Source organism: Rhea americana, unplaced genomic scaffold, assembly GCF_003343005.1.
Source record: "Rhea americana isolate MKP2758 unplaced genomic scaffold, rheAme1 scaffold_99, whole genome shotgun sequence".
NCBI lineage: Eukaryota > Metazoa > Chordata > Aves > Rheiformes > Rheidae > Rhea > Rhea americana.
Window position 1 is genome coordinate 2,497,095 of NW_028187188.1, and position 12,220 is coordinate 2,509,314.

A 12,220-nucleotide genomic window follows, 5' to 3' on the forward strand; every position below is an offset into this window, starting at 1 on the left:
TCTATTTCTAATGGAGAGATGGGGAGAGACAGGTTCAGAGTGTATCAATATGGATGACTCTAAATCAGTCTTGCCTTTATTCTCAATATTAGCACATTACCGCTGGCTATCTTCAATTATCCCCAAACATTAATTATTTCCCTGCTGTGCATGGAAATGAATAATTGATGTATGAAAAGTATGTGTTCTGAAATTTTTTATTTACTTTAAAATGAAGAGAAATACAGAGCCAAATTTTCTGTAGGTATAAATTGGCKCAGTTCACTGAAGTCAGTGTTGTCCTGCCAGTTTCTGTGGAAAGCTTCTTTGATTGTATTAATGCTTGTAATTGTAAATCTGTTTGTTTTAGTGGAAATTGTATGGTCTCGATTGTACTTTTTGGATTTATAGGACAACTAATTTCAAATGGTACCACCATCTGTTGGAAGTCTACATACTTGACAGCTGGCACCAATGCACCTAGGTCTCAGCTTATGTAGCAGTTCATACAGCCTGTAGGAGCAACTAGTAATCAGGGAATCAAAACCGCTGTCAACTAGTCTTTTTCTCTATGGGAAAATAAATAAACATTTTCAAGGCAGCCAAAGATCTTTTCTTTATTCAGATCATAATATTTATTTCCTTCTTAGGTAAACACGTTCAGATTAGGAATAGTTCAAAATAAGGTTAAAAGCATTTGATAACAAGTCTTTTGTTATACTAATCTGAAAACTGTATATATGTCCTTGAAGTCACAAGGAGGATGTTTATATGAGGTTTTGCAGAAGTGATGYTTCCTGGAGTGTTGGACACTAAAAGCTTAGCAAGAGAACGTCTATAATACATAATGTCCTTCCTTATCCTTCGTCAGTAGCTGCTTAATATTTGTATTCCATTAGATTGTTCGCTTTGACGTCGATGGCTTGTTTAGCAACATCGAATCGGTCCATCAAATATCAGCCAAACTGCTGTCATTGTTGGAAGAAGCCACGGCAGATGTGGAGCCACCCATGCAAATAATCGGTATGTTTACTGTCCTCTTGAGTTCTACAAAGCTACACGAAAGAATAAATATAATGCTCTCCGGTCCTCTACCCTCATCAGGCTTAACTAGTACCGCTCCCAGAAACTAACAAGCTACTAACTGTCTGCAATAATACGTGGATCATGAAATGCAAAGCCTGTCCAGTGAGGCTGCTGTACTCATRTCAGGCCTGATTGTGATGCTCTTATTCAAACCTTCTGGATTTTGAGGGGATGGAGGTAATGAGAGAGTGAGTTTAGCATGGGCAGAAATTGCAGCACTGAAATTATGCCATATACTGATAACATCATTTTCATCTAGTTTGATATTGCTTAACTCTGCTGGTCTATCTAACACTAGACCAACTCTAGTGTTGCATATTCATAATTGTACCATTCAAGCAAAGCACTAAAAAAAATGATTGGAATAATAAATACATCACAAAAAATCCAAACATTGCAAACATCTATCTACAGGCAATATAATTCACGCAAGAGATGGTGAAGTGTGCTTAACAGGGACATGATCTGTAAAGAAAGCTGTAATTGATATTAAGCTTGTGGGAATCTGTGAAGGTATGYCTGTGGGGATTACAGGTATTTCTAGCAAATGGATTACCCCTGGATATACCGCAGCAACCATATGCTCTGCAGTTCAGGACATGAATGTTAGGGCTGTGATCTATTCACTTGACACTCTGACACAGCTGGAGAGATTTAGGAAGTTACTGTTCATCAGCTCTTCCTTAACTACTTCTCAAATGCAGAGGCAGTAGCTGAGCCACCTTAAAGGATCAGGTGAGAGTTCTTAATTTGCTTCAGTGTAAAGTCATCCAGTTTAATTTTAAAAGCTTTCGGCTATGATTCAGAGGTCAGAGAGATTCTTTCCTCCCTAAATTGACCATATGCCACAGGTAACATGTTACAGAAAAAATCCTTCTGCCTGCAAAAACAATGGAGCAAAAAACTGTCAGTTGCTATTTGACTAAGAAATATAATTTTGAAGTATGTGAGGCTTGGTGAAAGTATTAATCCTAGCACATCTCAATCTGGTTTGCCAAGGCAACAGCTTAACGTAGTTTGATGAGACTGTGGTGTTTGGCGGTATTTCAATGAAAGTGCATCATGATGAGTCATACCCTTAATAAGCAATGTTCTATTCTAGCAGGAAGTGGCTTTCTTCACAGCAAAGGGAATCATCCTTTTAGTTCCCTGCCACATCCAGAAGACAGACAATTTCATCAGTTGGTTAGGGTGAGTTTCTCCAGAATCAGTCAAGGAGCCATGAAAATGCATGGGATTTTGGATCAGAGAGTTGTCTAAATTATGACAAAGAAAGAAACTGGAAAATAAGGTGTGAGAATAAGGTGTGAGCAGTTCTTCTAAAGATTAAGACAAAAGCAGGGAGAATGACTGCATCACTATAAACAGTAAGTCAGTAAATTTGTCATCCCCTGAAAGTGTAGGAGACGGTTGTTTTGTCTTCAGGATCCTCACAGTCACTGTAAAGATTGTTAAAGACAGTCTCTGGAAAAAGTGGGCTGATGAGAATCTATTTAACGTATCCATCATATTCTAAATGGTTTATAGTATTTAAACATCTTTCATTGAAAAATCTACTTTTGGAAGGTATCCTAGGCATGGTGAGGTTGAGGTACGCTCTGTGCATCTTAGGCTATGTCCATATTAACAAGTAGTGGGATCCAACACGAGCAGATGTGCAAAGCAAAACAGTTGGTGCTAAGGACCTGATGTGCATACTACACATTTTAGGGGGTTTACTTCAGATTAGCTTTAGCCTGGGCATAAGATATGCTTTTGGAGTGCATTTTCTGGTAATTGYCACCCTCAAAAAATCCAGTTTGTGTGTCCAACTGTTCCATGGTGCAAGCGAGGCGTGGGAAACAGGGATTACTGAGAGCACTCTCCTTATCTGAGCTGAAATGCTAAAGTAGACACATCTCTTGTGTTGTTTGGTCTTTTAAAGCTATACACAGCAGAGATAAAATTGCTCTTTCCAGTTCTCTCTCACTTTATTTTCCTCTCTGTTTTAGTCACTGTATGTGGAGGAATACAATGGTTTAGATCTTATCCTGTATTTGACTCCTCCTTTCTCTGTCTCCCACTGCTGTYGAAACAGAAAGCACCATTGGAAGCCATAGGGAGAAACTGTTGCTGTTGCTCAAGCCTTCTTCCTAGGGTTTTGTCTTCAAGACTGTCTGACCATCACACTCAAGAATAGGCATCAGGCAAAGCTGGATTCATCAGTGTGCAAAAGATTCAGAGTATGTTTAAACCTGCCCAAATACAATCCATTTTTGGTCCATATAGCAAGCTCCTGCAGTGATATGCGCAAAGCTCAGCTGATTCAGGCCACAGGGCTTGGGACCAAGAAGAGCTTTAGGCTTAAGAAATATGGCTGTTCTTAAAATGACCTGTCTATGAAATCAGTACACCATTTTTCTCATCATTTAGCATCAATGAAAATATTTGCCATTACGGGACAATGCAGTAATGTAGAGATATTGCTCAGCTCCTTCATTCTGGAGGAGAGGATGACAATTTTCAGCCTCTAGCATACACTGAAATGCACAGTAAGTCTATAGTTTGCATTTTTGCTACAGAAAATATAACCTCTCGAGAGAGATTAGCATACTGAGGGCCATACTAACCACTCAGAAGTTTCACTAACTCCTGCTGAAGTCAGTGAAAACTGTAAGAACTCAGCATCTCTGAAAATCAGGCCCCAAGGGAGCAGAATCACAGGAAAGACTGTTATAATTTCCCTTACAGTGTTGGTTATTAGAGGCCTGTATAGCGAGTTCATGGGAAAGTCGGGATGCAGCGTGTGTTTTTAGCAGTCAGCATTAGCATTTAGCATGAGATGCAGAAGCCAGAGATGAAGGCAGCTGGAGAATATTTGACTGTAGGATGCTGATTCTCTTCCGACCTTGCATGGTCTTAGCTCAGTCATTGTTGTTCCCTTTTTCACACCTTGAAACCAACGTGCATTAGACAGCCCAGTTAACCTTCGCTGCTAGGGGAAAAAACCCAGAGCTGTGTTACTGTGGTAACTGAACCATTTTTCACTTTAAGACAGAGCAGTTCAATGCAATGTATTATGAAACAGCCCACTCTGGTCAGGATGAAACATGCAGGATGCCTGACAGCTTTGTGCTCACTCCGTGAATGAATAGAGAGCTCCCAATTAACGTGGTGTTCGGCTTTTAACTTTAATAATCATTGCTATAACTCAACAGGAATATTTGGAAAACATCTAACTGGTCACTGCACAGATGCATTTTTTCAGGACGTGCTTGAGACAGTAGCTTTCATTGTTGTTGCTGTTTATTATATGCATTTCCAAGGATGTTGATCAGGGTACTCTTATGTATGGGTTTAAGAATGAATATCTCAGCAAGGAGATGAAGCGTGTCTTTTCCGCTCGCATAATATTTCTTACATACACAGAAACCAGCACCAGAATTTTAGGCTGAGAGAATTAGGCACCAGAATTAAATAGAAAATGGGTATATTACTACTTTAGTGCCTCTAAAAATCCCAACTGTTCTCTGAAGAAAAAATGGTGTTGTAGAGGACCAGAAATGTAAAAGCTTTCCCCCTTTTAATTGTATATAAACCTAAATAGTGAATAAAAAGGGCTGTAATCCACAGTGGTTTTATTTAATTAGGGGACAGGTGGAGGTAGTTCCTCTGTCATGTGAACACCCCCCTCTATTCTAGGCCATAACAATTGTCATTTCAGGATTCTGCAAAACAGATTATAAAAGTGAAATGGCTAATGGGAGATGGAGTCGTTATTCCTCTTATAACTCACTTAAGTTCACGTTCAGTTGAAAAAAACTCAAAAGGAAAATTAACATGCTTACAGCCCAGAAGAAAAAAATGCTCACTCTTTAAGGGTTAAGCCCTACTGTTTGGTTTTCATATAAGAGGCATTAAGCTGGGGCATTGAATTAGGGGGTTGTGTATGARGGGGTGCAGGGTACGGAGATTTTGTCCCTTTTCCTGAGGGATTTTTTTTGTACATTAACACTGATATAATGGCGCCCAGCTATGACAAAGATGAGCAGCTGAGAAATGCATGTAATAAATAATGCACATAAACACACAAGATCATTTCTAAGGAAAGTAAAGTGGAAACCAGCCTTTTTTAGCTCACGGCTAATSTGGTGGAATAATAAAACTCCTTCTGAGATGCTGTTGTCTGGCTTGACACGCTTTGTTTTTCTCTTTAACAGGGGAAGTGTTCTTGCAGATTAAAGGCCCACTAGAAGACACATATAAAATCTACTGCTGTCGCCACGATGATGCACACACCATGCTGGAATCCTATGAAAAGGATGAAGAACTGAAGCAGCATTTAAGACACTGTGTACAGTCCTTAAAGTAAGATCTTTTCAAATGATGATTTCCGTCCATAGTCAGTTGCTTGGCAGGGAACATTTTAAATGGATGTAGATGAAAGGTCCCCTGTAAATCCAGAGTTTTATGAGGCTTTCTGGGAGCTCTGGCTTATGCTGCTTTCATGAAAAGATGACAAGCCAGGGGCCATGATTAGATTTCTTTCGCTCTAAGATGGCCCAAAATAGCACAAGAAAGGCTTCTGTTCCCTTAGCTTCAGTGCCCCATACTGGCAAAAAAAATGCTGCATCATATAATGGGCTATTGGGAACACCTTGCCCAGATCCTAGGAAACATACTGCCCCTATTTTCAGCAATCCTATTGTTTGAAATAAAATAATATGTGATGGTGTTTCTATGCCCCAGCTATACTGTAGGGCCCCAGGGATTTAGAGTTATTGCAGTGCTGGATCCTCGTGATGGGGATATCTAAAAGTGACTGGTGTTTAACGAAGCTGTCATGTCCAGACAGCAGCATTTGCTTCGTTTCTTTACCTCCAGCTCCATAGAAAAATCCTGTTGAAAACTGGAGTGCAGCTAAGTAATGGATCTTTCCTCCAGTGTGACTTCTTCCTGAACCCAGTCATGTGAACTACCTCACCTTTTCCACARAGTGCTTCTGCTCCCACCTGCAAATTCCCTTTCCCCCTCATTTTCTCAGAAATGTAGCACAGAACTGTTAAGAGTGAGCAGACTGCTGCCTTTCAGATCAAAAGTCAAACTCTAGAAGAGGCCCATGCTGCACGTTTCCAGGAGAGATGTAAAACCATCGCAAATACTTCATTAATGGTGTGTCTATCAATAACAGACATTTCAACTATACTTCAGCTAATGATCAGTATGTAGAGAGGTGGCAAGACTTAGGACATAGGAAATATATCTGAATGAAATCTGGAAATAGTGATAGAGAAAAATATTAACAAATCAAAAGAGAAATGTTTCCTTAGAAGACCAGTTGTGTTGAAAATAAGGCTTTTTGTGCAACATATCTAGGTATTAAATACATAATGATGTATATGTGCAGGATGTTTAGGCTTTAGCTACCCTGGAAGTTGAAAGAAATAGATTTTCAGACAAACTCAGGCTTCAGGCTAATGGATGGCCAGGTATCTCCCCTAAAGGAGTGTTTCAGTTGCTGACTCCTACAATATTTTTTTCCAGCTAATCAAGAGAAGCTGCAACTGTCAGTCACTCATCCCTACTGCTGAGGCAAGAGACCATGGAAGGAAATAAGGTTAAAAGATAGCATCTGTGTACACGTTAGGGTGGATGTTGCCACTTCAATTCTAGAGCCAGTAAGAGAAGCTCCTGTTCCAATAYCACAGCTTGGATTTGAGAATAGAAAGGGTATTTTCTGCTGAGCCATTGTAGCCTTSGCGAGCAGGAAGTGACAAAAACTACCTTACAATGAAGCCTTTTTTATCTTGTTCTTTCCTATTAGCCTTCGAACAGGAACCCATGGGAAAAAACACCATTACACGTAATATATTGTGTTTTTTTCACAGTGGCTAAAAATTGCAACCAATTGAAATGTTAAGCCTGAAAGTACACATTCAAATGTGGAGCTGTGGTTATCTAAACCTGTTACTACTGATTAGAGAATACATATCTTARGAGGAAATTTATGCAGCAATCTTACCAAATCAGTTATGGACTGATGGTGGTGAGATATAATGTATTCAGGGGCCACTGACTGCTGCTCTTGAACAATGTTTACTTCTTAAATATTTTTTCCCTTGGGAAGAATATTGTCACATTTTTAAAAAGCGAAAATGGGCTGACATTACTGTGGGCTTCTCTTCCTCAGCTAAGCCACACCTACCATGTTAAGAATGACTTCTGTATTAGGAGCAGCTTGAGAGTGGCACTCTGCACACCTGTACAGGCAAATCAGATTTAATTAGCCAGGCTTAGATTCCTATTCTTTCTGCTGATCGAAGGGGAGAAATTACTTCCCCAAATGTAGGTGTCTGCCTTGGAGACATGTGTAAAAAACAGTTTGGTAGAATCCCATGTTTCAGCAGTTATTATGCAAGCTGGGGATGTTGTTTGCTAGCTTAGCCAAAGAAATGCAGCTGGTAAAAAATGAAAGGATGCTGGCAACTACCTGCTCTGCTTTCAGTCTGAAGTAGCTCGGTCAACTATTAAAAGGGTAGAGGGATGGCACAAGCACTTCCAGAGCCGACAGTGCAGAAGCAATGAAAGCACTAGCTTCCAGATGCTCAGTTAGCCCATAGTGGGAAAAGGAGGCATTAGTGGAGGCAATCAGATAGCAGTGGCTGACAATGTGATGTCAGGACTTAATACCAGAAGTCTAATATAGTGGTGGGATGACATTTTGGTTCCCATGCATTTAGATGATCTTCTCCAAGTTTAATCCTATCATAAAGAAAATATTCTTTGTGCATGTCTGAGTGTTTCGAAACTACAGCTGTATCTCCCTGCTGTTTCAATACATATATAAACACCATTGAATTATATRGAGGTTTCAGCTGATGTGCATCCTACAAAAAAAAACTTAATATCATCATTGAATCTGTATCCTAAAAGGCTTAAATGCATTCTATCTCATTTAGAAATACATTTCTATTTAAATAAAATAGACGGAAATGTTTATAAAGCCTAAAAATTTTAGCTGTATAAGAATAACATGTTTTAATACTGTTGGGCGAAGGGTAACTAAAGCCAGGTTCCTGACAATCCTTTTTCATTTGGGCTGTCTTTTCAAAAAGACATAGGGCCAGATTCACTGGTACCCTCTGGCTGTTTTGTGCAGTTCTGTTGACACATAGGAGCCATAAACCTAACTAAACTGGCCAGTTATGGCTGCTCTGTGTCACTGAAGTGTATCTAGGAATCTGGCCTGTGATTGGTATAAATCTTTTTAGGAGAAAGCTAATATATGTTTTGTTTTTCTCCTTTTGCAGAAAGATATACGAGGAAGAGTAAGTACTATGCATTTTTCAGATGTAAAATTATCTTTTAAATATCTTCAAATTATCTTAAATATGCTTAGAACTGTACCTTTGGAAATGTTAAGAACACAAGCATTTTGTTTCAGCATAATCCATAGATTTCTCCAGGACATAAGTGATAAGGGCTTCCAGTTTTAATTTCTGTAACTGTCTGATTTTCTAATTACCACTGCACCACCTTTGCTGCATCCTCCAAAACTTGTGCTTTATGAAGCTATCTAATCTGCTTGCCAACCTATTCAGAGCCCTTCATTATCACCTTGTTGTCTATTAAATGTGCTCAGAGAGTTCTGAAGTTCTCAGGAATGCTTCACAACAATCTAGTGAGGTCTTTGAAATCCAGGTGCTCTTAAATAATTTTGCACAGGCCTTTGTAAACCTGCTCAACATACATTAGGCTTGCATGTAAAGCTCTTCCTAAAGTGATGACCCTTCTGTAGCCCTAAGCTTCTAAGAAGTCCCTCTTTCCCAGGATATTGTCCATGACAGTGGCTGGAAGAATATCAGAAGAGAATAAGCTTATAGCAACACTTTGCCAGAGTGCTTACCCAGCCTCCAGTAAAGTTGTGGTAAGGGACTTCTGAGCCAAATGTCGCATTTTTGAAAAGTCATAAAGGAGAGTTAATATCGAGGCTGCAGTTTCTGGACATCCAGCAGGTCAGCATCATTGAAATGCAACAAATCTAGAAGTTACCTGCRTAGAGGTCAAAGAAAGGGTTAGCTGAACTGACGACAATTATTACAATCCCAGGCAGAAATGTTAAGAAAGAAAAGAGGAGCAGGTGTGCTTCCCATGGATAGAAGAGGAACACCTGTAAGGTCAGAAAAATTRTTAATCTGTCAATCAGTCACACACAAAAAATGAGATCAGTGTAAAAACAATCTTAATTCTTAAAAAGACACTGAAGGATTGCATTTTGGACCTCCAAAGTTAGGGTTTTCAAGCTTCATTCAATGATAAGAAACAAGGCTTTTTGTACAGGATTTTGAAAAAGAAGATTCTTGGATATTTCCTTCTCTCAGGCAGCTGGGGCTTTAAGAGRGACACAGATGTGTAGAAAATAACCATAAGATCATGTGAGACAGCAACACACATAGAAATAGCACGAGAGTGGCTGCTTTGACTTGCGTAACYCTATCAGAAATGAATGCCGAGTTATCTCCTTCAAACAGTTGCTGACAGAGTCTAGGACACAACTTGCTGAGTTTACAYGATTCCCTAAGCCGTGGTCTGTCAAAGGTGGCAAAGCTGCGTAGAGTGCAAGCAGCTAGGTTTAGCTGAGTAACCCTGCCTGAGCTTGGCTATCTCACACAGCATGGTGGCATTTGTGTCCCTGTCTGAACAGCAAGGCACTCAGAAATGCCATCTCCTGCAAATCAGTTTAGAAGTTGGGGAATCTCAGCAGCCATTGGGCAGGACCATGCCTAAAAATCTGGTTAATGTTGAACCAGAAAGTAGAACATAGCTCACCCAACCCATGTGTGATGTCACTGGTCCCAGATCCCTTTACATTCAAGCACAATAAAGAAAACAATTACATAAATACCAAGCAATGTTGCCCTTTGCTGTCAACTGGATAGGTTAAATCCTGCTTGGATTTACAGCTGTGCAGCCTCAGTGAATTCCCTGGGATTGCATGAGAATCATATGGCACAGTAAATTATTTCTCCTACATGTTTTGTGCTAAAATGGACTTGACTCACACACAGTAAACCACAAAGCCTAAGTCTTTAAATCGTGTTGCAACCTATGATGCATGTACACAGTTCCAAAACTGCCAAGTGGAATATGATACCAGCCTCAGCCCCGTTACCTCATACTGGCTATCATGTTCTCTACTGGAACTACCGGTGAGATAAGGAGATAATGTGAAACCAAATATTGAATCACCTGTCTCTGCACAGCTTGCAACAATGGGTTTTCTAAACAGGTACGATTCTTTTTCTATTTRAGACCTTGTTTTGTTGCATGGAGGAAGAAAGAGTATGCTCTGAAGCTCACTGCAGTTAAGACAGCTACATTGCTGCAGAGCTGCAGAGTAATAATTTGCAATGAGATTAGTACAACTACTTATGGCCTAGAATACTTGCTAAACTCATGATAAGGCGGGGTGGCTGAAGTAGCGTTGCAAATGAATTATCAACTTGATTTTCTGCACAATAGATGTCACAAGCCGTTACACATCTGTTTCAGTTGTGTGGCAAGGCCACGTTTTGCCAGGCTGCTGGGTGTTGTGATGGGGCGTATTAGAAACAGGACTAATCTAGGGAGAGTGGTTATCATCAGATAATCTTGCTGGGGAGAATTAGATGAGTTGAACTCTGTGGCATTTAGTGCCCCCAGGGAGTCATTATCTTATAACAAACCTACTATCTTTCAAACCATATTGCTAGACTGTGTCATGCAGATATGCGAACAGAGGGCTGTTTATCACTTGGGCAGCTGTCCAAAGTGCAACTATATAAAGAGAAGACACTTGAAGATTTTTCCATTCATGAGGCAGCTTTTATAGATTTGCATTCATGGGGCTTTTCAGAGAAAACAATAACAAGTTAAGATTTTTTTTTTCATTATTGCTGCCAGAAGCTGGAAGAGGGGAAAATAGTTCTCTATATTTAATGTCGGATACAGGGGAAAGGAGGAGTATTGAAATGAGGAGAAAGTTTGGGGACATCAACAAGCTTTAAAAGGCATCTACTGTTAGTTTTTTCCATGCAGAAATTTTACAGATAATGCCTTTGTGAGAAAGAGATGGTTTAAATATGCAGATGCCTCTTCTCAAAGGCATTCAAATTGTTAGTTAATTAGTCAGCAGTGAGGACTGGCTTGCTATTTTTCATATATGTATATGTTAGTGGGAATGAAAGCCTTCCCCCCGCCCCTTTTACTCCTTCTGCTGTACAAAACAATAGATAGCAGCCTGCAAAATCAAATGGATGCTCAACGTTTTTTGCACTTCTATATCGTATTATTTCCGTATCTTTCCATGTTTAGAAATCCTTCTTTCCTTAGCATTACCTTGCCTGAACTTAATCTCGGACAACCTTTTTCTCTTCAGGATTGCCTTTTCAGGCATGCAAATGGAAAGCTTTCGTCTGCCTTACTGTCCTTCACACTTCACACTTCTCACTCTCAGTTTCAAAGGGGAGGTCTGTGAGTCACATGCGGTTCACCCCAGCACTGGTGGCAGAGCATTCTCCAGTTTGCTCAGGAGAGTGCTGTGATGAGGAGAGACAACAGACCGTTCTGTCGCTGTGCTGCCAAGAGGAACAAATTGTGCAAAGCCTGCAAAAAGAGATAGGTGCAGGCTGTGAACAGCTGCTGTTTAGGGCTTGGCTTTACAGCATAGAAGAAAAAGATGAAGAAACCTGAGCATTTTAGTAGGGCTAGTTCGAAGCTCCCCAGTAACATTTAATTTTGTTATCCCAGGCATAAATACAAAAAAAGTGTGTTTGTCCTCACCCTTAAAGGTGGCAAAATTCAGTAATGTACCACAGCGGCAGAACAACTTCCCCTGGGYAAAAACTAAACCACAGTCTCAGTAACAGCCAGCCCTGGCCCTAGGGCTTGGCCATCTGGTGCTACCTGTTCTGTCAAAACAGTATGTTTCTACCAGCCACAGGGATGGAAATGAAAATGCACGTGGCTACTCTTGCCCTCTTTCCGTGTGTTCTTCCAGACTTGGAAGAACTGGCCTGCAAATTGCACAACCTCTCTTCTTAAAACCAGGAGAGCATGAACAAAGCCTTACTCAGAATAGGTCTGGAGCGTAAATGCAGTGGGCTGATAAGCACTTTGCATGGGGGCTAGAGAGCTC

The 12,220-nt window shown here is 40.2% G+C and overlaps 1 protein-coding gene across 1 annotated transcript in view; it reads left to right on the forward strand.

Moving 5' to 3' along the window:
- The window catches only part of ARHGEF38 (Rho guanine nucleotide exchange factor 38), a 36,370-nt gene that overhangs the window by 12,222 nt on the left and 11,928 nt on the right, over positions 1-12,220 (forward strand). The window contains exons 3-5 of the mRNA XM_085325629.1: positions 879-1,002; positions 5,265-5,412; positions 8,355-8,372. Coding sequence (XP_085181755.1) covers positions 879-1,002; positions 5,265-5,412; positions 8,355-8,372 — 290 coding nt within the window. The remainder of the gene's footprint in view (positions 1-878; positions 1,003-5,264; positions 5,413-8,354; positions 8,373-12,220) is intronic.